This window comes from Cnephaeus nilssonii (assembly GCF_951640355.1).
Source record: "Cnephaeus nilssonii genome assembly, chromosome: 19".
NCBI classification, from domain to species: Eukaryota; Metazoa; Chordata; class Mammalia; order Chiroptera; family Vespertilionidae; genus Cnephaeus; species Cnephaeus nilssonii.
The window spans coordinates 41,316,324-41,342,467 of NC_137090.1; the positions used below are offsets into that span (position 1 = coordinate 41,316,324).

Genomic DNA, 26,144 nt, shown 5'->3' on the forward strand with positions numbered 1-26,144 from the left:
TTGTAATTTGCTTTTTTTTTCATTTTATAATTTTTAAATTAAATTTACTTATTAGTTTTAAATTCCCATAAAGATCTAGCAATTTAATAGTAAGAACTAACATTTCTACATCCACTTACTTATTATGTGCCTGGTTTTATGTATATTTACATATACATATATGTGAAAATATATTCCTGTAGATTATATAAATACAATATGTATACATTGTATAAGCTATAATAGTCATATGTTAGCTCCTTTGATGCTCACAACTCTATGAGGTAGATAATGTTGTACCCCTTTTGAAAATGAGAAAAATAAGGCGCAGAAAGTTGCAAAACTTGCCAGCACACTCGCTCCTAACCGCTATGCTGCCTATCATGCCATTGGGATGTCACAGTCCACAGTGGTTAAAACATCTCGTTCATCTCCTTTCAGCTCCCTGTCTAATTGATGCTATGTTGCCAGGTTTAAGTACCCCTGTAAGTTACCTGAAATCCTCTCGGCCACAAGGTCAGGCATAAGTAACCGGTGCACACTGGCAGTGGCACAGAAGGCAAAGCTCATGGGTTACCCCAGAAAGAGGGTGGCCCCGGCTGTCCTGCAAAGGACCGGATGTCGCTCCTTGGGCTGGGTGAAATCCCAGGCCTGGAAGAGCTGGCTTGGGGGGCTGTCTCTCGGGGAAAGCGGTTCTTCTGAGTCCGAGCTGGGCCTGGCGAGCCCTGAGGCCCCTTCTTAGAGTCTCGGGGTTTATGAAAATGCCAATAAGACCAAATGAGGCACTTAATGGAGCTCATGCAGCAAGTCAGCTGTTGGGCCAGAACCAGGACCCTGGGCTTTCCATCCAGATCTATTACTCGTGACTTAAAGCAACAGACACGGAGTCCCAAACGCCCAGCCCAGAGCATTCTGTCCCCAGAGCTCTTGGTGGCTGCTGCAAGGGTCAAAGGGTACTGTCAGATACTGCCACTGTGCTCAGTCCTGTCGTTAAGGTAGAGAATGAGGTAAGGAGAGGCTGGGCAGCGCCGAGAAGGCCCCATGGGACTACAACTGGGTGGGAATATTCACTTGACAAATGTGAGGAGAAAAAAGATTTGATGTTTACCAGTTGGGAGAGCTGGGCAAGTTTCCTCACCTCCGGAGACCTCACTTGCAAAAAGGAAATTAATGCCTGCTTTGCGAAGCTGCTGTGGGCTCCCATGAGCTAGTACAGGGTATGGCACCCTTCAAAACCCGAGCCAGGAAGAAGTCCTATAAGCCTGCCTCAGGGGACCTGGGCGGGCTGGGCTCCCCGCAGCCTGAGGCTCCGCAGACCTGGCCAGAGGGCCGCTGGCCAGTGCCCAGGTGCTGTCCTGCTGCTTTCCCCTTCGTCTACTGCCCACCTAGGCTCCCCCGGCATGAAAGAAGCCACGTGCCCGACAGATAGGCCCAACCTCACAGTGACAACTGTGTGTCCGTGGGCGGAAGTGTGTGTGTGTGTGTGTGTGTGTGTGTGTGTGTGTGTGTGTGGGTGGGGGGGGGGAACTGGTGCACAGGGGCAGCCCCTCTCGCCAGACCCCGGGGGCTTCGGGCGGGAGGGGTGAGCAGGCAGAGGTTACATCCTCCTCTTCCTCATGACCCCAGGCTGTTTGCCCACAGGGGCACGGAGCTGTACGCGGTGCCACCATGGCCATAAGGCTGGGTTAGAGGAAGGCCCGACCTCGGCGCAGCAAAGAAAACAAACACAGATGTGTTTGGATGGGACCTGGAGGGAGAAGCCCGCCCCCTCCCCCACCCCCGCCCGCGCGGAGGCTCCCGGAGGAGAGGGGCTGGCGGAAACCTGCGAGGCTCCCGGGGCGGCGCGGGCCGGAGCGGGGCTGACAGTCCCCGTCCGCCGCCGGCCCCTCCTCCCTCCGCGGGGTGCGCGCGGGCCCAGCCTCCTCTCCTCTCCTCTCCGGGGTTTCCCCGGGCGCTCTTCTAGCTTTCTCTTTGTCTCTGCTTTTCTTTCTCGGGCTCTCGGGTTCCCACCCGCGGGCGCTCTCGCTCTCTCCGCGCCCCGGGCCGGTTCCCTTGAACTTTCTTCTTTCCCGGGGTGAAAACTTTGCTCCCGAGCGGGCGGCTGCTCGCCGACGTTATTGGCCGGCGCCCCGCCCGGCGGCCCCGCCCCCCGCCCCCGCGATCCCCTCCGCCCCCCCCACTCCCGGCGCGAGTGGCGGCCGCTGCGGAGCCCTCGGAGGCGGGCGTGCGTGTGTGTGAGTCCTCGCCAGCCAGCGTGAGTGTGTGTGCGCCCCGGGCGCGGGCTGGGCAGCGCTCGGACCGCGGCGGGAGACCGGCGGCCGCGTCGTCACTCGGACGCGAGAGGCGGCGGCGGCGGCGGCAGCGGCCGGGCCGGGGCCGGGGCTGGGTAGCGGCGGCCGCGCCGGGCATGGAGCTGGCAAGCCCGCGCTGAGGCAGGACGCGTCTGCTAGCAGCGAGCGAGAGCCTCTCGCTGTCCGGCGTGCGGGCACCCCGGCCAGTGCCCGGCAAACTTTTCTTTCTCTTTGGCCCTTTCCAGAGGTAAAGTCCTGAATGCGGAGTCTCCGGCGGGGACGCGATCTGGGGCAGCGGAGAGGGACCCCAGGCTGCGGGAGGAAGGAGCGCGCGGGTCGTGCGGGGTTGGGGCCCCCCGCGCTCTCCTGCGCCCGAGACTTGGGGGTGCTAGGCGGGCTGGCTGCGAGCGGGCAGACGGGCGCGGGCATGCCCCTCGGGCGGCGTGGAGGCGGCGGCTGGGAAGCCTAGCTTTCGCCCGCGGCCCCGCTTCGCCGCTGGGCCGGGGAGAAGCGCGGGCGAAGCTGGCTTGGGGGGCCCCCGGACTCGCCTTCCTCTGCGAGGCAGGCGGTCTGCGGCGGGGCCGGTGCTGGGGAAGCCGGGCGTTCGCCCGCACCTCGCTCGGCTCTTTGCCCTGCGGTGGGTAGAGGGCGCGGGCGGGCAGGCTGAGCGCAGCTCCCCTCTCTCCGCAGGCGCCTTCTGCGGCGGGCGGACCCACTCCTCGGCGCGGCGGGGCCGGGGCAAGCTGGACGCAGCATGATGCGCGCCGTGTGGGAGGCGCTGGCGGCGCTGGCGACCGTGGCGTGCCTGGTGGGCGCGGTGCGCGGCGGGCCCGGGCTCAGCATGTTCGCGGGCCAGGCGGCGCAGCCCGACCCCTGCTCGGACGAGAACGGCCACCCCCGCCGCTGCATCCCCGACTTTGTCAACGCGGCCTTCGGCAAGGACGTGCGCGTGTCCAGCACCTGCGGCCGGCCCCCGGCGCGCTACTGCGTGGTGAGCGAGCGCGGCGAAGAGCGGCTGCGCTCCTGCCACCTCTGCAACGCGTCCGACCCCAAGAAGGCGCACCCGCCCGCCTTCCTCACCGACCTCAACAACCCGCACAACCTGACGTGCTGGCAGTCTGAGAACTACCTGCAGTTCCCGCACAACGTCACGCTCACGCTGTCGCTCGGCAAGAAGTTCGAGGTGACTTACGTGAGCCTCCAGTTCTGCTCTCCACGGCCCGAGTCCATGGCCATCTACAAGTCCATGGACTACGGGCGCACGTGGGTGCCCTTCCAGTACTACTCCACGCAGTGCCGCAAGATGTACAACCGGCCGCACCGCGCGCCCATCACCAAGCAGAACGAGCAGGAGGCCGTCTGCACGGACTCGCACACGGACATGCGCCCGCTCTCCGGCGGCCTCATCGCCTTCAGCACGCTGGACGGGCGGCCCTCGGCGCACGACTTCGACAACTCGCCGGTGCTGCAGGACTGGGTCACGGCCACCGACATCCGTGTGGCTTTCAGCCGCTTGCACACGTTCGGCGACGAGAACGAGGACGACTCGGAGCTGGCGCGGGACTCCTACTTCTACGCCGTGTCCGACCTGCAGGTGGGCGGCCGCTGCAAGTGCAACGGACACGCGGCCCGCTGCGTGCGCGACCGCGACGACAGCCTGGTGTGCGATTGCCGGCACAACACGGCGGGGCCCGAGTGCGACCGCTGCAAGCCCTTCCACTACGATCGGCCCTGGCAACGCGCCACCGCCCGCGAGGCCAACGAGTGCGTGGGTGAGTGGGGCGCCGCGGGGGGCGCGGGCGGCGGGCGGGCGGGGGCGCGGGCGGCTGTTCCGGGGGCCTCGCACCCTGGAGCGCCGCGGCTGCACGGAGGATCGTCCGCTGCGGTAGTGCCGCGGGAATGGGGGGAGGTGCGTTCCGGGATGCAGTGGACCGGGAGGGCAGACCTCAGGACCACGCGCTCCCGTGGCGCTGGCCCTGGACTCTCGGGTTTGCGACCGGTGCACTCTGCCAAGAGCCAAGAAGCACGAGAAATGTTGCGGGGAGAGAGAGGGTTTTGCAGAAAATATGCCGACTGGTCCCTCTAACCTGGGATCCACATGCCTTACCCTCGGCTTGGCGGGACCCTCCTGTCTTAGGGCTGAAACTGGGCGCAATTGGGGATCCCGGCCGGGTTCCCTGGGTGTTCCATCCCCACAACCATAACTCCCTTGGGAGATGGCAAAGGGATTTGCAGTTTGGGGCCAGTTCAGTACCCGACGAATATCATTCCTGCGCCCTCCATTTATCTTTTATAGTTTGAATTTTTTTCCCCCCCTTTTGGACAGCGTGCTTGTGTTAGCAAAATAATGATGTGATTCAAATTAATTACTATCTACAGATTACAAAGGAGAGTTCATTAATTATTTTAAACTAATTCAATTCTGGTTCAAAAAAAATGAGCACAACAGATTTGTTAGTGTCAGAATTGGGTGAAATTAAATAGTTTTGAATTAACTAAGGATCCAGATTCTCACTTTTTAATGGGGCTTCGGTTCCTGAAAGAGAAAACGGACAAAACCGGCACTGGCGAATAGATTTTGTTAGAAATGAGACTAAGGGGGGAAAGGGGATACATTCTCTTTCTGAATTTTGCAACTTTGTTGCTATAGAAACTCAGGGACCAGTTTCTGGGGGCGTTGGGAGGAGGGGGCAGGTAGTAAGACATTACTTTACCCTTCCAGTATGAGATGTAAATTTCATTTTATTTTAAGGAAAATTATTTAGGTTGTAAAGTGCCATTTGGTGTGCATCTTTTGTGAACGTATAGATTTTTCCTTTGCCCACCCTCCCCCCCTCATCCCCAAACAGCCAGTGTGAGTCTCTTCGGTTGCTTCACCCTCTGAAGCACATTGCAAAGTTTGCTGGTCCCCACGCACACACGTTTTGAGGTCTGGTTCTGATTAATTGTGTCATGTTGTTGTCGAATAGTTTGTGCCTCATGACTGCGGATGCAGACTTTTGAGCAATCCAGGGGAAAACATGTCTTGGAGCGCTGGGTGGGCACTGAGGCCCAGTACGGCCTCCTGGTCGGCAAGGGCTGGGCCTCCTGTTGCATGGCGGGCCCTCCATTTTTGCACTCACTGTGTCGGGATTTTGCAGCCCTAATTGTTCTCCCCTCTCCTTTAAGAGATGGAACCGGTGGCCGGTTTGAAGAGAGTCTTTTCAGGATTCTGCAGTGAGATAGTTATACCCGGGCATTCGTGGCCTTTGAGAATAAAATTCCTTTGATCTGCTCAAATTCTTCAGAAATATTGGTTTTTCCCATCTCTTCCCCCCCCCCCCCCTTCCCCTTTCCTCTTTTCTTTTCTTCCTTTTGTGCGTAAAAGCCCTGTATTGACATTCCAAGGGCCTCCCAGGGTTTTGCTATCAGTTTTAGTTTGTATGTGCATATGAAAGATACCTTTGAATTGTCACCAGCAGGGTCTAATTGGACAAATGCAAGTGAATGCATGGAGGCAAATAAGCTGGGTGTTGTGGTAACATTTTACTGGTTTGAAGATTTGTCTTAGTGTAGATTTGTTCAGATTCATCAGCCACCCCTCCCTCTCCTAGTCACTTTGGATGTGGGGACATAACCCACATTTGCTGCAACAATAGTCCTGCACTTGAAATAACCTCTGTAGTTTAGAATTTTGTCTTTTGACGACAGCACTAACTAGGCACAAATTGGATTGACAGTTTTTTTTAAGCCAAATTGAGCAATCAACATATTCACTAATGTAATTAGTAAGCCTTTTTGCTCAAAAAGTTTAATTAGGCCTAATAAGCACATGATCTACATGACAAATAATCAGCTAACAATATTTTCAGGGTTTTTTTTTTTTTTACTGAAGTTATTTTAATTCTCACTAGTTAAAGTATCTTTAAATTTATAAAAGCAAAGCCTATTCAGCTATGTCAAAGTTTCTTACCGTTTCCTTTTTGAATAGATATTCTGATATCTTGTAGATACAGACGGGGAAGTCAGGTTGAAGTTCCCATAAAGTCTTAATTGAAGTCTTAGTGGTTTTTCCATCCTTCTGTGAAAGAGAAAGCCAGCAAAGACAATTTAAAAGTGATTTACAATTAAAGGTCGAGCTTTTTATGAAAAGGCCCCGCAGTGGAGAGATGTGAATGAATTAGTATTTGACAGGTGATCTGAGACACTACAGGGCACTGTGCTAGGAAAAAGCCTTAATAAATCCTTCAAACACTAACTTTTGTACTATCAGCGGCTCAGATTTTTTTTCCCCCTCTCTCCAACATAATCCCATCTTGTGAATTTCACACTGTTGACCTAAATTCAAGCTCTCAGATTATTTACAACTAAGGCAAATTGAAGAAGTATTACCTGTTTTTCATTCCCCAAATCAGTCTTGATGAACACAAAGCATTGTCACCGTGCTGTTCTGTCTCGGCCTTGATAAAACGAGACGTGATGAAGAAGAGACTCCAATGGTACCCTTCCCCAGGTGAACCCCCCTCCACCCTAAAACTCTAAAAAAAAAAAACACCTTTTGGTATTATTTCTCTAAATGGTTCTGCTGTATGGGCCACGGTGCTTTCCCATCACTAAGAAGTGCCTATGTCCTGTAGCTTTCCGTTAGCCAGGCTTTCTTTTCCACATGGTTTCCAGGTTGAGTTCTCTATGGAATCCACGTGAACTTTTGCAAAACTCAATTTTATTTTAAATGCCATTTTGGGTTTCTTCCGGAAAAAAGCACACACCCTCAAAACAATATGAAAGACAAGACTATGTATAACGTGACCGCCTCGACACCTCTCAGGGGAATAACTAAAGACTTTCTTCCGCCCATATGTACCAGCAGTGTTCACATGCTTTTATACACATGTGCATTCACATTCATGGTGTAAAGAAGCATCCATGCATGGTGGTGGTGGTGGTGGTGGGGGGGCGGTGTACATTTAAGGGAAAATGCAGGAACAGTTTTAAACCACCTGGGTTGCTAGGGCCTTTTTTCCCCCCTTCCTATTTTTTTTTTCTTTCAAAAGAGCATCTGAAGACCATATTGTGTTTCATAAATTATTGGCATCAGTTTTAATCAGTGTCCCCCTGACGTCGGAGCTGTGTTAGTGTTTAGTGCCTGACGAAGCATGCTGTTTAATCTTGCTGTGGGGATGTCAGCAGGAACCCCTGCCCGGTTTGTGACAGGGTGAGCTTGTGAAAACTCGTTTTTCGACTCACTCTCTGGTTTTGCGTTGCCCCGCTGAAACCCAAAACCCACACAAAAGACATCTCTGCAGGATGAGCACCGTGCTGGGCTGGCCTCCTCCCGTCATGGGTACCTGCAACATAATGCTCGTAATTGTTTAAACATGGCTCTGGGAGGGAGTTTTTCATGCCGTAAGCGGCTCCAGTGTTTGGGCCTACCATCATCCTCGGCGCGCGAGGGAGGCCTATCCTGGTGGAGGCTAACATTATCTGCTGCCTGGTCCAGAGTCTGGCACGTAGCTGCAGATCAGTGAGTGGTTTCTTGGTCAGAGTAGTGACTATCATTATTGTCATTGTGATGATGAACTCTTGAGGGCTTATTTTTTTTGCCCGACACTCATTAATTTAATCATTTTATCCTTGTGACTATGCCAGTGGTCGGCAAACGGCGGCTCGCGAGCCACATGCGGCTCTTTGGCCCCTTGAGTGTGGCCCTTCCACAAAATACCACGGCCTGGGCGAGTCTATTTTGAAGAAGTGGCGTTAGAAGAAGTGTAAGTTTAAAAAATGTGGCTCTCAAAAGAAATGTCAATCGTTGTCCTGTTGATATTTGGCTCTGTTGACTAATGAGTTTGCCGACCACTGGACTATGCTAATAAGAGGCAGTATTATTGTTTTCATTTCACAGATGAGGAAACCATAACCAAGAGGCATTAAACGGTTTGCCCGAAGGCTACCAGCTGTTAGTATTACATATACCTAGTAGGTGGTGGAGGTGAAACTCCCGTCTGATATTGATGCTTTTAAAGCATCCTCGGTGCTGCCCCCCCATGGGATGGGTGGATGGCTGGCGGGGGAATGGCAGGCACACATCCACGTACAGGAGAAAAGTCGGCACAACGTTTCTTGCTAGAACTGCACGGGTTCCCGTGTTAGATTATGTAATATTATTATTATGTTTATGGTGTTTATTCATGCTTAATATGAAATTATATATGAGAAGCTGTCCTTTACTTTGGCCATCAGGCCTAGTGGGAGCTGGGGTGAGGAATGTAAGTGAAGAGGGTTAAATACTTCCCTGTGGGTGTTCAGCGTCCACAGGTGTTGCCGATGGCCACGTCTTTCTTTTTTTTTTTTTTTAAATATATTTTATTGATTTTTTACAGAGAGGAAGGGAGAGGGATAGAGCCAGAAACATTGATCAGCTGCCTCCTGCACACCCCCTACTGGGGATGTGCCCGCAACCAAGGTACATGCCCTCGACCGGAATCGAACCCGGGACCTTTCAGTCCGCAGGCCGACGCTCTATCCACTGAGTCAAACCGGTTTTGGCATGGCCACGTCTTTCTTGATGCCAGGGCCCGTGATCTCTCTCAAAGACGCTGGAACAGAGCTCTTAACCAGAAAATCCTCTTTAATAAGGCCTTCTCCTTTCTCCCTAATGCTCAGATTCCCTTTGCTTCTCCGGGACATATTGAAAGAAAAAAATAAATAAATAAAGTCGAGGCAGTTGGCTAAGAAGTGTCATGGCATATCCTGGTCCCCGGCGCGGTGCTGGTCAGTGCAGCGCCTGGTGTCAGTAGCACAGGCCTGTCACCGATCTCTGCCGGCTGCTAGAGCTGGAGTGAGGGTCTTGCTGGGTCCTCAGGGCCTGGTGGGCAGGGACGCTGCTCCCTATGTCTCCAGAGAAGGGGACAGCTTCCTGTCAGGGTATCCTTGTGGGGCGGGTCTCTGCTTTTCCAGGCTCTCCTGTGGCCCCGCCCAGACTTCTCTCTGACCTCCTCCTCCGGTAGAAAAATGAGATCCTCGGAAAAGTATTTGAGACTTTATGTCCAGAGAAAATATTGGAAAGGCAGTGGGTTGAAATTCAAATGTTCCCTGGAAGGAATCCCCTCATTTTCTGCTCACAGCTGGTATCGATATTTCCTTCTTGAGATGAGTTGTGCTTTTCATTAAGTCGATTTTTTGTCTTGGGATTAAACCAACATTGTATTCTTAATAGACTTTTATGTTTACACTTCAAAAGTCCACTGGGTTGGTATTCGTGTTATCTTGATGGCTTCTATAGTTTCTGCTGTGCACGCCGGCCTCACCAAAATAAATGGCTCTCCGGGGAACTGGATTAGAAAACAGCCTTATCTGTCCGCGCACGAGTGTGGCTGGTTTGTGAGGCAGGGTTTCTTTCTTCCTTTTAGAAGTGGTAACCGTGCCAGGGGTTTCTGCTGCGCCTTACATTGGTGGGAGCCCGGAGGTGTAGGAGGGCTTAGGAACCGCTCAGGATCCGAGCCTAATGTTTGCCTGTGGTCCGGGCAGATGCACATCCGCGCTGTGGTCTGCACGGCCTGGGGAGATGTGGCCTTGCCCGGGGCGGCTGGGGAACGCAGAGTGTAGAATGCCAGTTTACGGTGGTTGTCAGGTTGCATCCTGAAAACAGCCTGCAAACCCCTCCTGAATGCCAGGCACCGTACCAGGGGCTTCATACACGCTTTGTGTTGGTGCATCAGGCTGCCACAAGGAGTGGAAGCTTTTCCAAAACAGATGTCCTTGCCACCCACGGGCAGTTTTTACACAAACTGAACTAAGTGTGGACAGGCGTGCAGCGCACATCCTGGCTCATTCAGGGACACTGTTGCACACACATAGCGGGGGGAGAGGGGGTGAGCAGGGCTTGCTCTTGTCAGGCCCGTCTCTGTAATCAGCTCCAAGGCACGGCGTTTGGGAATAGCGTCTGAGACAAGTGAGCTGCCGGGGACCGTCCTCCTGACACAGGTCTCTGCCTTGGTGCTGACTGCTGTCCTGAGGTTTGACTTGTGGGGGCACAACACAGTGCGTTCTGTATTGCATCCCCATGTTCTTATTTCAAAAGGGTGTCTCCACTGTAAACTCAGAATTAGATTTTACTCTGCCTTGGGAACGTTGTGTAATTTATGTGAATCCCCCGCGCCCGCCCCCGCCGGGTCAGAAGGCAGAGACCCATTCCAGTCGTCAGCCCTCTGCCTGTAGAGATAATGCTGCCTTTCCATGCCCGGCTTCCCGGAGACCCGCGCTGGGTAGGTGCTCAGCCCCGGCTCCGTTATTTGTGCCCGTTCTGCCCTCTGACAGACGGAAGGGCCTGCGGCCCTGAGCTGGTGAGATGGGAAGGCCTCTCCTCTGAGCCGTTCCCTTCCGGCGCTGCAGTGCCTGCCCCAGCCTCCTCTGCACGGGCCTTTCCGTCGGAGAACAGGGGAGGCACCTCTGAGGGCCCGTGTGCAGGAGCGCGGCCCAGGAGTGGAGAAGTGGGCTCTGCCTTCTCCCGTGTCGGGGTCGTCCCCAGCGATCGCTGGTCCCCCTGCCGCTGGGATTCGCGAGTGGCTACAGTTAGGTCGACGTGAATTCACGTGGCCGTGCGTTTATGCGTGTGAGGAAGACCCGGAAGAAAGATGTCCCTGTCCCTATGGTAGCCGGATTCCAGGCTTTTCAAGGAGAACCTTGAAAGGTAGAAAGTAACAAACACCCCAATTCATTGTATCCATTGTAACTAGTGAATCTCCCCAACTCAGCTAGTGCCTGGAAGAAGACGCAGGAATCTGTCTCTGAGGACGATGCAAGAGTAGCCCAGGTGAGGTGTTGGCCCTCTTCAGATGGGGACCCACCCATGTCCCCTCCTAGCGGGTGCTATTGCTGTATTCCCCCCTCCCCTCCCCCAGGCCTTTTCTGCCCACAGATGAGAGATTATTGGTTGTCATGTCCAATTTTTACACGTTCCAGAGGCTCCACACCTAAGCTAGATAATCTGTAAGACCACAGGGATGTTCCAAGGGGCTGGATCTGAATAACCGAGTCCTAGGTAACAAGGAAACGAGACATCTTTTAGTTTCCAGGTGCCTATCCTATATGTTGCGCTATGTCCCATATTTGAGATCCCAAAGTGAGCCCTGGCCAGTGTGGCACACCAGCATGTCACCAGTATGATGCTGGGTCAGGGCACATGCCCGGGTTGCAGGCTCAATCTCCAGTAGGAAGCAGCTGATTGATGCGTCTCTCTCTTCCTTTCTCTCTAAAATCAATAAAAACATATTAAAAAAAAAAAGAAAGACATCCAAAGTGATGGACACTTCCTGCCTGCCTGATGGCCGGTGCCAGCGTTGGGAGTGGCGTGGGGAGTACATAGCAAGGACACCCCCACTTCCCAGCTCTGGAACCAAGGCGGACGCTGCTAACCCATCACAGCCCTCTTTTCTCCCGAGTCCAGAAATGCTCTTAGGGTCTTGGAATCCGTCTCAGGATAATGCCCTAGGCAGCCATAACTGCTTGTTCAGAGTCAGCCTCAGAGATGAAAACCAGGTGCCGTTGTCAGCCTCAGAAGACGTCCCCCCGCCGCCCCAGCTGTTTCTGGAGCGGTCAGTGGTCAGTGGTCCGTTGGCTCTGGAATGCGTGTAAGGCAGTGAGAAGGGGGTGCCCTCCCCGCAGGTGGAATACCTGGGGAGTTGTACTAACTGGAAACATGGGCGGGTCCCCAAAGTGGGGAGGTTTGCCAAATGCCTGGGGCGCGGGGGAGGTGGTGAAGGTCTTGAGGCGGGTGTCCGATTTGGCTCCTGGGTTTCACATGTTCCTCCTGCTTTTGCCCTGTCCTGGTGGTTCCGTTTGCTCCCGTGCTGTCTGGAGACCACGGCTCCCTGAAAAGGGCCGTCTTCCTGGGGTGCAGCTCTGTGGGTGCCAGGCGGGGTGGGGGGGCTGGGATTGCTCCAGGGCGCCTGCGTTCTGAGACAAGTTCACCACGGCCCCACCATGTGGAGGAAGTCACACGCTAGCCCGGGTCACATGCCCCCTCCCCTGCATGAGGCTCTCGGGGCCCTGCCCAGGTTGGGGTGTAATAGTCCCACCTCAGAAGTTGGGCCCTTGACCCCAATCCACATCTGTGTGGCCTTGAGCAAGGAGGAGTCTGCGCAGGCCACTCCGCCCCGCGCTCTGCTTACATTCGGGCCGCGCAGAAAGTGCTGAACAATAACAGCCCCAAGCCCAGCATGAGAAAGGAAACACATTGTGTTTACCAGATACAGAATTTGGCATCCGAAACATGAAAGTACCTTTGGGTCGGGCGCCCCAGGGCCGGGCTGTTGGACACCGGCCCCCCTGCTCGGGGTCCTGGGGCCAACTTGTTTCCTCTGCCCGAAGCCAGGCCTCAGAGGTGGGCAGGCTGATCGCAGCCAGCTCTTTATTCCCAGCCCCAGCCCAGCCTCCCGCCTGGCTCAGGCCCGAGAGGACGCACGGTGAGAAAGTGCTCGGCCTTCCCAGCTGCCACGAGGGAGGAAATTGCTTCTCACTCCAGTCCACAGAAATCAAGCCGCCTTGCACCACATTTGCTGGCAGATTGGCCATCCCGATACCCAGAAATGCTAGGGAAGAAGGGCCTGCGCATTCCCCTGTAGTTCTCACCCTACTTATTGTTGGAACCGGGGTCCGACAGCTATTTTTATTGTTGTTGTTGGTTTTGTTTTGTTTTTTAAATCAAAGATCTCTGCAGAAGGATATGACCCAGTGAAAGTGGAAAGCAAGTACGGCTTTTTCTGATCCTTAGGAAAGAGTTCTAAAGTCCAGAGCAGAGAGCACCGTATTTTATTTAATAATGTATGAAATACCAAGATGTATGTGAAATACCAAGATGGTTGAGAGCTCATCTCCAGCTTCAGGCTGCCCGGGGCAAATCCCGCTCAGGGCATTGGGCGTGCGAGCCAGCCAGCCGTGTGAGCCTGTGAGCGCCCTCAGCCCCCCGGGCCTCCCCTGGCTTAGTGTCCTGGGGGCTGTGCTCAGGACCACGCTGGTATGTGAGGCTGATGGGGAGAGAGAGGAGCCCTTCCGTTCCGCTAGGGCGGGGGCTCCTTCCTATGGACACCCCAAGGCCAGGCGCTTATCTCCAGCTTTGGGCTTTTGTCGGCATCCATCTCTACAGCTCTCACTATCACCACACTCTGTTCTAAACACTTTACAGATATCACTTCTTCCCTCATAACGGCGTTCTGAGGCGGGTTCTATTATCATTAAGTAAACTTATTCCTTCTTTCCATTCTTCCCTCCTCCGTATCCTCACCCAAGGATTTTTTTCCATTGATCTTTTTTTTTTTAGAGAGAGTGGAAGGGAGGGGGAGGAGAGAGAGAGAGAGAGAGAGGAGGGAGGCATCAATGTGAGAGCCACATCGATTGATTGCCTGGATGCCTCCCACACATGCCCCGACGGGGGGCAGGGATTGGACCTGCAACCCAGGTACGAACCCCTGACCCTGTGTGCACAGTTCGGTGCTCTAACCACTGAGCATGCCAGCCAGGGCAGGTAAACATTTTTATTGAAGTACTAGAGACCCGGTGCACAAAATACGTGCACGGGGGTGTGTGTCCCTCAGCCCAGCCTCCACCCTCTCCAATCTGCAACCCCTTGAGGGATATCCTACTGCCTGCTTAGGCCTCCCAACTGCTCGCCTGCCTGCCTTCCTGATTGCCCCTAACCACTTCTGCCTGTCAGCCTGATCATCCCCTAACCACTCCCCTGCCAGCCTGATTGATGCCTAACTGCTCCCCTGCCAGCCTGATTGCCCCTAACTGCCCTCCCCTGCAGGCCTGGTCACTCCTAACTGCCCTCCCCTGCAGGCCTGTATCCCCCACAACTGCCCTTCCCTGTAGACCCGGTCGCCCCCAACTGTCCTCCTCTGCCAGCCTGGTCACCCCTAATTGCCCTCCCCTGCAGGCTTGATCGCCCTCAACTGCCCTCCCTTGCAGGCCTGGTCCCTCCCAACTGCCCTCCCCTGCTGGCCATCTTGTGGTGGCCATCTTGTGTCCACATGGGGGCAGCCATCTTTGACCACATGGGAGCAGCCATCTGGTGTGTTGGAGTGATGGTCAATTTGCATATTACTCTTTTATTAGATAGGATAACATACATACATACATACATACATACAGAAAAGCACACGAATCATAAACAGCCAGCTCAAAGACGTTGCACCATGCGACCATGTCTACATATCCAGCACCCCCATCAAGAACATGCCAGCATGTCCCGCCGGTGTGGCTCTGCTTGTCCCATGCACCAAGAGGTCATGGGTTCAATTCCCAGTCAGGGCGCATGCCCATGTTTCAGGCTTCATCCTCAGTAGGGGGCGTGCAGGAGGCAGCTGATTGATGTTTCTCTCTCATCGATGATCTTCTCTCTCTCCCTCTCCCTTTCTTTCTCTCTAAAAATCAATAAAAACTTTTTTTTTTTTTAAAAGAACATGCCCTGTGTCCCCTTCCAGTCACCATGCCCCCTGCCCACTGCACATTGGGTTTGACTGTTTTTGAACTTTATATAAATTGAATGTATTCTGACTTCTTTTGCTCAGTAGTAAATTTGTGGTGTTGACCCACAGGCAGTCGTAGTTGTATTAGTTCTCATTGCTTTATAGTGATCTGTGATATACACGATACATTTATTTATTTGTTCCACTTATAGTGGACATTTGGGTTGTTTCCAGATTTTAGCTGTGAAAAATAATGCTGCTGTGGCCATCCCTGCCCATGTCTTCTGAGGCACATATGGCTGCATTTCTGTTGGGTGTGTCTCTAAAAGAGGAATCGCTGGGTCCAAGGTAGGTCTCTGTTCAGTTATAGTAGCAGGTGGCTATGCATTGGTAATACATCTTGTAGAAAGTGTTACCCATCATTTTACAGGTGAGGGAATAGAGGCACACGGGATACATAACCAGCCAGCAAGTGGTAGGGCTGGAATTAGAATCTATGTGATGTGGCTCTGGAGGCTTGCCTTTTCACCCCTCTTCCTGGTGGCCTTTATCTTTAATCCGTACGTACCCGCCAAGGAAAACTGTAACGGGGGTGGGGGGTGGGACGCAGAGGTGACTCTGGGTAAAGTTCTTTACTTTCCTGGGCCTTGTTTTTCTCTTCTGTAGAATGAGGGGTTGGGCCCTGAAGACGCTTCAGCTCCGATATTCTGTCCTCCAGTGGGTGCCCCTCCTTCCCAAGGACTTCCCATCTACACTACCCACCCCCTCAATCCCATCTCAACCAGAAGCAGCTCTTCCTCTTTTTTTTTTTTTTAATATATTTTATTGATTTTTTTACAGAGAGGAAGGGATAGGGATAGAGCGTTAAAAACATCGATGAGAGAGAAATATCGATCAGCTGCCTCCTGCACACTCCCTACTGGGGATGTGCCCGCAACCAAGGTACATGCCCTTGACTGGAATCGAACCTGGGACCCTTGAGTCCACAGGCCGACGCACTATCCACTGAGCCAAACCGGTTAGGGTAGTGGTCAGCAAACTCATTAGTCAACAGAGCCGACTATCAACAGTACAACGATTGAAATTTCTTTTGAGAGCCAAGTTTTTTAAACTTAAACTTCTTCTAACACCACTTCTTCACAATAGACTCGCCCAGGCTGTGGTATTTTGTGGAAGAGCCACACTCAAGGGGCCAAAGAGCCGCATGTGGCTCGAGAGCCGCAGCTTGCCGACCACGGGGTTAGGGCAGCAGCTCTTCCTCGTGAATGATGTATTTCCCACCCCCTCCATTCCATTGGGGTCCCATCCAAAGACTGCTGGGGCTCTGATTGGGGGGCCTCACTTGGGCCTGCCCTCCAAGACTACTAGGGATTTCTCCACCTCACTCACCAGCTCCTCCATGCGGGTGCGGGAAGACATGGAACCTATGCCATCCTTGCCCTCTGGCATGTCAGTCAACCCTCTCTCTTCACATCATGCATGTTTAGTCCACTCATCTGTGTAACTGGCTCCGTCATCCAGAGATAAAATATTTTCATAAGACCCCTTGTGCCCTTCCTAATCACCCCCAACCCCCGTAACCACCATATTGACTTCTATCACCAACATTTCGTTTTGCTCCTTCTTGAACTTCATATATGTACATGAAATCATAGTGTTTGTTCTCTTCAATCATAGTGTTTGTTCTCTTTTGCATGGCCATATGCTTTCATGTCTCTTCAATACCTGGCTTCTTTTGCCCAGCGTTATTCCCTTGTACAGAGTTTTAGGCATAACTTATCCTATAGTCCTTTTTAGTTTGATGGAGAATCTCATCTTTTGGGGGGGACTGGTCCTCCTGCTTGTTCTGCCTGCTGACCTTTCCTCATAGTGAATGATTTCCTTGTGTGTTTTGTACAGTCTGCCTGGGAGCTTATCTTTATTGGCGATTTTGTGTAAATCCCACTGGTCTTAGTTCTGGAAATGTTTCTGTTGAGTGATTTTGCCCGATATCCTAGAGTTATCATTGGCTTGGGACTGATTTTTTCCCATTAATGAATTACCTTGGAAATTCCTGTATCAAATGAGGACTATGCCTTTTGCCTCTGATCTCTGGCAGGTTTCAGTTTAATGTTCCCACTGAAGACTTTTTCTCCCTTCGCTTGAGAGTGTCACTGTCCCCTTAGGTTGATGGACAAAGACTTCTAGAGTCCCTTTCACTTCGGGTACCTTCGGAAGGTCCAGGCTTGTTCGCCACCTGGATTACTGCAAACTGGCCTCCCTGCCTCTACCCCCCCCCCCCGCCCCCCGTATGTTCTTACTAGTAGTTCCCTCTGCTCAGGTGTCTGAATGGATGGCTTCCTCAGCTCCTCTACGTCTTTGATCAGTTGTCGTTTCTCAGGGCAGCCTGCCCTGACGATCCTGTTTCATATCCTTAAACAATTTCCTTATCCGTGCCTGCCTGTGTCCATTTCTTCCTCCCACCTCCCACCCCCACACACAATCTCACACTTCTGATCACACCCTCATCTTGCTCGATTTTCTACCCCCATAATACTTACCACCTTCTAACATACTATTGAATTTACTTATTTATTATGTTTATTAACTGTCGTCCCATCCTCCCACTTGTTGCATTCTAGCACTTGCCAGAATATAAATTTATGTCAAGGCAGGAATCCTTGTCTGTTTTGTTGATAGGGGGCTGGCATGTCATTAGGCTCTCATTTTCTAACTCCAGGCCTTGGAAGACCCAAGGCCTCAATTTATATGTGTGTGTGGGTACTAAACCCAAGTTCATAGCCCTGAAGGCCTATCTCCAAGTCTAATAACCAATATTTCCTTTGCCTGCCTCCCTCCCTCCCTCCCTCCCTCCCTCCTTCCCTCCTTCCCCACTCATCATACCTCATGATCACCATGGCCTCAGTGCTTCTTTTAATACTTTGGCTTTCAGATTCTTATTTCCTCTAACACCTGGGGATTTCCTTTCTTTTTTTCTTGTGAGATCTGCTACACATTAAGTATTTTTGAAATTACATTTCATCTAGTATTTTTAGATGTTTGCAGAGGTAGCAGTTCTGCATGAGCTCAGTCCACTTTGTTGCCAGCACTCAGGTTGCATATTTTAACCCTTCGTGCATCTGGCACGGTGACATACGGTGTGCAGGTAAAGATTTCCATTTCTTTCATCAAATATTTAGCCAGCTACTCAGAGACAGTTTTTGAAAAAATTATTCTCTCTGATTTGAGATGCCACGTTTCTTAAACGCTTAAGTATTGTGTAAACTTGGACCAGTTTTCTGGATTTTCCATTTTGTTTCCCTGATCTGCCTGTTTTCCTGCCATTTCCTATCTGTCTGGATAGTGCATTTTAAAATCTGGTGGGTTCAGTATTTACTCCTTTATCCTTTTTTACTTATTCCCATTGCTATTTTTTATTTATTTATACATAGATGTTAGATGCGTTTGTCACATTTCAGTACAAATGCCATTGGTAATTTGATGGCAGTATTGTTAAAATAAACTTGGAGATCATTGATAACCTTACACTTTTAAAATTGTAACAGTATCAATACAACTGTTGTACTTAATGATTTGATTACTTAAATGTCTCCATCAGGGTTGTTAGAATATCAAAAGGGAAGGCTATATAAGTTTGGATAAAATCACAAATTGTGTGTTTCTCTCTGGTTCTTCCAGATGAATTTTAAAAAGTCTTATTGAGTATAATTGAAATTCAATAAATTGCACATATTTAGAGAGTGTTCTTTGGTAAGTTTGATATATGCATGTACCACTACCACACTAAAGGTAAAGAACATACCCATCGGCCTCAAATGTTTCTAAAAGCTCCTTGGTAATTCCTTCTACACCTCCGGCCCCTTTTCACCATTATACTTTCTATCACTTTCTATTAGTCTGCCTTTTCTAGATTTTTAATATAAATTTTTACATATATATTTCTAGTTGGGGCTGTTACAGATACAGCAGCTGTGAACGTTCTGTACACGTTTTGCATGGCCATATGCTTTCATGTCTCTTGGGTGAATACCTAGGAGAGGAATGACTGGTGATATGGTAGGTGGATGTTTAACTTTTAAAGAAACCGCCGAACTTATTCCAGGTATGCTGTCACAAGGTAATTTTACTTACTTGCAGCACCTAAAGGAGAAGCTCTGTATCCTGCCCTGGCCGGTGTTGCTCAGTGGTTGAGTGTTGACCCCATGAGCCAAGGGCCACTGGTTTGATTCCCGGTCAGGACACATGCCCTAGTTGTGGGCTCGATCCCCAGTAGGGAGTGTGCAGGAGGCAGCTGATCAGTGTTTCTCTCTCATTGATGTTTCTATCTCTCTACCTCTCTTCCTCTCTCTCTAAAAGACCAATAAAAACATATTTAAATGTTGTCAAGGGAAATGCTGAAACCGGAGGAAACGAAGGAACTGCGTGGAGAAAACAGAGCCTCCCAATCCATAGCAGACCCGCAGTCGGGAGCTGCCTGGGGCAGGACAGGCAGCTTCCTACTGTTGACCCACTTGCTGTATTTCTTAATTTATAAAAGTGCTTTATTTCTTTATGTCAAATAAACAGATCCAGTTCTGGAGGAGTTGAGTTTCCCAGAGCCAGTACATTTACATACAGGACAAACCCAGATGTCCACACACAGAACAAAATCCACCTCCTGCAGGACGGACAGCCAGACCAGAGATTGCACCTGAGATGTCTTGGATTGTCTCGCAGGCATTCCTCAACCCTTCAGAGTGAGACCTTGGTCAGGCCTTGAATCTGGCGTCCTAGGCACGCACCAGAACTGAAACCACTTTTCTGACAACCCTTTATCCCAAACAGGAATAGAAACACGAATTGAAGTGACTACTCACCTCCCTTCCCAAATGCTGACCAGAGCAGGTTCAGGTGGTCATTCCGCTTCACTGTTGAGGCAGGCCAGGCAGCCGTTCCAGCGGTGAGCACCAAGACAGAGGCTCCTATAAACAGATTCTCCGTCCAGTGGAGGCAGATGAGTAAGCCCTGGACGAGCTGCCGCTGCCGACTACTTGGCCAAGTGTCCACACCGGGCCGAGAGGGAGTCCCTTTAGGAGAATCCCAAATCCGAGTCGTCAAATTTGTTAATGAACTCAAGGGGTTTGCCTCTTAGGGTGATCTACACAATGAGAGGTCGCTGTAACAAGTTCGTTTTATTTCCTTCAGCACGTAAAGGAGACAGGGGATACACATCCAAAGCTCTGTCTCCCCTAAGGGAAGGTTAGCCATTGCTTATGTACACTGTTCAGTCAATTACACATTGATTTCTCCTTTGCAGTTCTCATTTGCAGTTAGCTGTACTTACCCAGTTGAGTTCCTGTCAAGCTCATACTGTTTACAGTTGCAGCTGCAAAATACTGTGCTGCATTTTAATTTTTAGCAAGAATAACATTTAGTAATAACTTTTAGAACTGCCTACACCTGGAGACCCTTGTGATATCTAACAAAACTGTTATCCCAAATAGTTGTACCACTTTATATTCCTATCAGCAGTGTGGGCCAAGCATGTCAAACTCAAAGGCTAACACGGGCCAAATAAACAAGGTTTAAGTTTAGGTGGGCCGCAAAAAAACAAAAGCTTCAATTTTCATAGAAACGTAGGTTTATTTCAATAGAGACATGCTGAATACAAAGGGCTGAAATAAGTGAGTCATCGTTAACATAAAATAATAGAACATTTTAATAAAAATTAATATTTTTTCTTGAACATTGACTTACCAGACACTGAATAACTGCACAATTAATAAGTGTAATGCAAATAAACCTATTTTTCTTGTTCTCCGAAAGCGAAATATTTCCTGTTGCGCAGACCAAACAAGTCAGTCCAAGACTAATGACATAGCAATAGGCTGCTAAAATATTCGCTGCTAGTATTAGTGGAGAGAAATGGTGCGCCTGCATATAAGGTGTGTAAGGGAAATGAATGCAACATGATTATAATAATCAGTCATTAGCGAACCTTGTAGTTTGTTATTAATAATTATGTATAACAGGATATTGTAAAAATTAAGTTACGAAATTTTTATTAAAAGGTTTCTTACATACCGTTATATTGGCTGGGCCGCAAAAATATTTGTTGTGGGCCGCATGCGGCCCATGGGCCGCGAGTTTGACATGCTTAGTGTAGAAGAATTCCAGTTTCTCCAGTTCTAGTTGCTCCTCAGCATTTCGTATGGTCAGTCTTTTTAGTTTTAGTCATTCCAACAGGTATGTAGCAGATAGCTTTACAACTTTAAGTGTTACAGTCTAGAAACATTGAACATTTTCAGTTATTTATGTCTTCTTTTATGTCTTTTTGTAGAGTATGTAAATTTCTTTGTATTGGTACCGCACTTAAAGGTTTTATTTCTGTGCGTTTATAATTTTTATTACTATTATGAAAGGGATTTTTTCCTTCTCATTTTATTTTCTAACTGGGTATTGCTGACATGTAGGAAAGCTATTGATTTTTATATAAGTACTAGGGGCCCAGTGCACGAATTCGTGCACCTTGAAAGGAACTGTGGGCTGTGAGGCTGTGGTAGGCACAGGGGCGGGTCTCGGCCCATCCTCCACGCCCCTGCCCGGCCCCTCCCACTATGGCCCCCCCCACCCCCCCCCTCCCGTCCTCTGTCTGCCGGCAGCCCTGCTCCTGCTGTCACCACTCCCACGCACTGTTGGTGCCAGCCCTGCTGGCATCTGCTAACGGCACGGAGCGATTGGGGCCTGGGCCAGCAGTGGGTGTGAGTGGCAGCTGCTACCCTGATCACCCCTCAGGAGCAGGGGGATGTGGAGAAGCCCTCAGGGGCTATCAAGGCCAGCAGTCACTGCTCGCACCCGCTGATGGTGCTGAGCGATTGGGACCAGTGCCAGCTGCGGGTGCGAGCGCCAGGTAGGAGCACGCAGGAGCAAAGAATTTTTAGTAACCACCAGAGGCTCGCCCAATGACAGTAACTGACGCCCTGCCTTGGTCTGGCGCCCCTGCTCACCTGCTCCACCATCCCACCATGGCCGACGCCCACTATTTTCTGCACACGCCCCCCCTGGTGGTCAGCGCACATCATAGCGACTGGTTGGTTGGTTGTTCAGTTGTTCCAGTTGTTCTGCCGTTTGGTCTATTTGCATATTAGCCTTTTATTATATAGGATTTCATAACCCTCAACTTTACGGAACTCTTTAAATTAGTTCTCATAGTGTTTCAGTTAATTCTCTTCTCTTGGACTTTTTTCATGTTCAGCTATAATCCACAAATCATGACTATTTTAGTTCTTCTTTACCAATACCTGCATTTTGGTTTTTCTTGTCTTATTGCATTGGCTAGAACTTCAAAGTTACGATATATAGTAATGGTAAGATAAACCTTTGGGTTGATCCTAACTTGAGTGGGAAAGTTCTAGAGTCTCATCATTAAGTTTGTTGTTTGTTACTAGTTTCAGATAGATAATCCTTATTGTGCTAATTGGAGTGACCTCCATTAATGGGAGGCTTGCTTCTTTTTGTTGTTATTGTTTTAAGTCAAATATGTGGAATGTTAATTCTTTGGATATCAGTCAGAATGATCATACAATAAATACTTCTGCTTCAACTATTAATGTAATGAATTATATTAATTGACTTTCTAAATTCTTTAACAGCTTTATTGAAATATAATTCACATACCATACAACTCACCCATTTAAGGTGTACAATTCAGTGGTTTTGGTATGTTCAGACTGTTACAACCATCACTAAAATTAATCTCAGAACATTTTTTTTTTCATCTCCAAAAGAAACCTTGTTCTCATTAGCAGTCACTTTCCATTTCCTCCCTTGTACCACCACTCAAGCTCTAGGAGATCACTAATCTACTTCCAGTCGCTATGGATTTACCTATTATGGATGTTTCATATAACTAGAATACAATATGTGGCCTTTTGTGGCGGACTTCTTTCAGTTAGCTAATGTATTCACGGTTCCATCCGTGTTTTGGCATGTGTTAGTACTGCATTCTTTGTATGGCTGAATAATACTCCATTGTATAAATATGCCACATTTATTTATTTATTTATTCATCAATTGATGGACATTTGAGTTGTTTCTACTTTTTGGCTATTATGAAGAATGCTCCTGTGAACATTGATGTACAGGTTTTTGTATGGATATGTGTTTTAATTTCTCTTGAATTTATACTTAGGAGAGGAATTATTGGGTCATATGATAACTCTTTTTAACCTTTTGAGGAGCTGCCAGGCTGTTTTCCAATGCAGTTGCACCATTTTGCATTCCCACTTAGCAACATAGGAAGATTCCAGTCTCTCCACATTCTCGTCAATACTTATTCTTTGTATTTTTTATTATAGCCATTCTGGTGGGTGTGAAGGGATATCTCATTGTGATTTTGTGAATTTCTAAGTCTGAACTATCCTAGCATTCTTGGAATACACTCTACTTGGTGATACATTGTTTTTTGCTCATATTTTATTTTTGATTTTTATGTCTGCTCAAAAGTGAGGTTTCTCTTTATATTGCCTTTTGTATCAGAGCTATTCTAATCTAATAGAATGAAGTGAGAACTTTCCATGCTTTTGTATGCTCTGGAATAATTTAAGTAGCATGAACAATATCTGTTCCTTGAAGACTTGTTAGAATTAGCCCACCTGGGCCCTGGGCCATTGTTGGAAGTAGTTATTTGATAACCATTTCAACTTCTTGCATGCTTGTATGTTTATTCAGGAATTTTGAACTGCTTTTTGAGTCAAATCTGGTGATTTCTTTTCCAAGGAAATAATCATTTACCCAGGTTTTCATTTTTAAACCTAGTTGTATAGAGTAATCACTAAAAATATTGTTTAAAATTTCCATATGTGGTTCTATTGCCTTTCTAATTTCTAATAGTGAATATTTATTCTCACTCTCTCTTTGCCTAAGTTTGTTGTTTCCTTGACATTTTAGAAGTGGTGCTAATCACATCTGATAATACCTATTGGCCGGGCCCTGTGCTAAGTACTTTGTATGCAGTCTAATTTTTAAAATCATTACAACTCTGTGAATTGAGTACTATTATTCTCATCTTACAGGTGGTTGAGAAATTTAGAAATTTAACTTGCCTGAGGTCACACAGCTACAAAGCCCAGAGCTATAATTCAAATAAGACCTTTCTGCTCTCAGAACTGGGGGTCTTATCTACTATTTTAGGCTGCCACTTATTTTTGAATGTCTTATTGTTTTTAATTTTCTAAGTTATGTTTATTAATTTCTTATTTAGGATTTTGTGATCCTCCTAATAGTTTTAGTTGAATGCTAAGTTCAAGCAATATTATTGTTCTCTTACTTCTGTTTAGCAGTAAAGCCGTTTAAGGTAATGACTTTTCTTTCTCGAGTTGCTTTGACCACTTCCCATTAGGTTTTATTTGCACTGCTCTCACTGTCATGATTTTACAATGACTACATCAGAGTTGTTTTGATATTCTTTTTGCTCCTGGAGTTACTTATGAATTGGATTTTAAAAAAATCCTCACTCAAGGAGTGAGGATATTTTTTTCCATTGATTTTCAGAGAGTGGAAGGGAGAGGGGAGAGAGGAGAGGGGAGGGGAGGGGAAGGGAGAGGGGGGGAGGGAAGGAGAGGGGAGGGAGAGAGAGAAATATCAACATGAGCGAGACACATGGACTAGCTGCCCTCCTGCTAACACCCCGACCAGGGTCAGGGATTGAAGCTGCAACTGAGGTGTGTGCTCTTGACCAGGAATCGAACAGGCGACACTTTGGTCCGAGGGCCGACGCTTTAACCACTGAGCAAACTGGCCAGGGCGAGTTGGATTTTCATTTTCAAGAGAATTTGTCCTCAAAACATATATTTGGTTATTAATTTCCAATTTTATTTTATTGCAGCTGGTACTTTCCTTAAAAAAATCATCTCGTGTGAGTATATAAGATCTTTTCTTTTTTTTGCTATTCTATGGGAAGTGATGGAGAACTCTGTTTAGAGTACAGATTCCAATATATTATGAAATCAATATTATTGATTACATTCTTCAGGTACTCTGTCTTCTCGTTTTTAGTTTTGCCTACTTGAAACAAAAAACAATATTAGTGGTAGCCTCTCACATATCGCTCTCAGTATTTTTTTTGTAAAATATATTTTATTGATTTCAGAGAGGAAGGGAGAGGGAGAGAGAGAGAGAGAGAGAGAGAGAGAGAGAGAGAGAGAGAGAGAAACATCAATGATAAGAGGGAATCATTGATCGGCTGCCTCTTGCATACCCCATACTGGGGATCAAGCTTGCAATCTGGGCATGTGCCCTTGACCAGAATTGAACCCGGGACCCTTCAGTCCACAGGCCGACACTCTATCCACTGAGCCAAACCAGCTAGGGCTCACTCTCAGTATTTAACAAGTGACCAAGTCATCTACCTTTCCAAAATTAAGAGATGTGCAAAAGCATATAAGGCAAATGAATAGCCAGCAAAAGCAGGGTTCATAAAATCGTACCTAAAGTGTGGAGTTCAGAGCAGAATGCACCAAATAGGACCAAGCTGGTGGTTTTATACTGATAAGTAGAGAAAGCCACCGTGTCATGAACTTTAATGGACACGCTCTGGCCTTGGTCTGCTCCTTGGGGAAAAGGGGGAGTTGGACAGATGATTTCTCAATTCCTTCCAATACTCCAAGGTTTTGGGGTTCCCTACCAAGTGGTTCCAAGGAATGAATTAACTGGGAATGAGAATTAGAAGCAAAGAAAAGGTCAGGAAGACTCCTCGCTGAAACTGGAGCAGTTTGAGCTGACAGCTGGGGCCGAGATTATTGCTTTGGCTCATTGCTGTCTTTACATGAGCATCTGCCTCCTTGCCTTTTGGCCTGGCAGAGGAGATTTGCTGACATAGAAGCCAGCCTGCAAGAACAGGATGGTGAGGCCACAAGAACTCATTGGTGTGGGGTGCCACCTCCTGTAATGAAATTTGACCCCAAATGGCTTCATTTGGCTCTGGAATATGCCACCACCACCCTTCAGGAGCTCTCAGCTTTCCGAAAGAGCGTTTCCACAGGTGGCTTCCTGTGGGAACAGGCAGGCTACCCAGCTCCACACCTGCCTCTGTGTCTCCTCGTTCTCCTGCCAGGGGGTGATGAATTCGTGGAAGAAAGAGGGCATGCTAAAGAGAGGCATGCTTTTCACTGGATACCAGAACCATGAGAAAGACAGAAAATAATGAACTACCTAATTTAGGGAGTTAAAAAATTAATAGAATAATCCAGAAAAAAGGCAGGGGTGGGGGGCGAGATATAAATAAGAGGCAGAAGTCATTGAACTAGAAAACAAATATTCAGGAGAGGACCAACCAAAGCCAAAAGTTGGTTGTTTGAAAAGACTAATAAAATAAATACCTGGAAAACTTGGTCAAGAAAAAAAAGAGAAGGTACACATAAACCACATTAGGAATGAAAAAGAGATATAGCTA

The 26,144-nt window shown here is 48.9% G+C and overlaps 1 protein-coding gene across 1 annotated transcript in view; it reads left to right on the forward strand.

The window, feature by feature from the left end:
* Positions 1–2,974: 2,974 nt before the first annotated feature.
* Positions 2,975–26,144, forward strand: part of NTN1 (netrin 1) — a 178,941-nt gene continuing 155,771 nt past the window's right edge. The window contains exon 1 of the mRNA XM_079797040.1: positions 2,975–4,042. Within this exon, the coding sequence (XP_079653166.1) occupies positions 3,025–4,042 (1,018 nt within the window). The 5' untranslated portion in view covers positions 2,975–3,024. The remainder of the gene's footprint in view (positions 4,043–26,144) is intronic.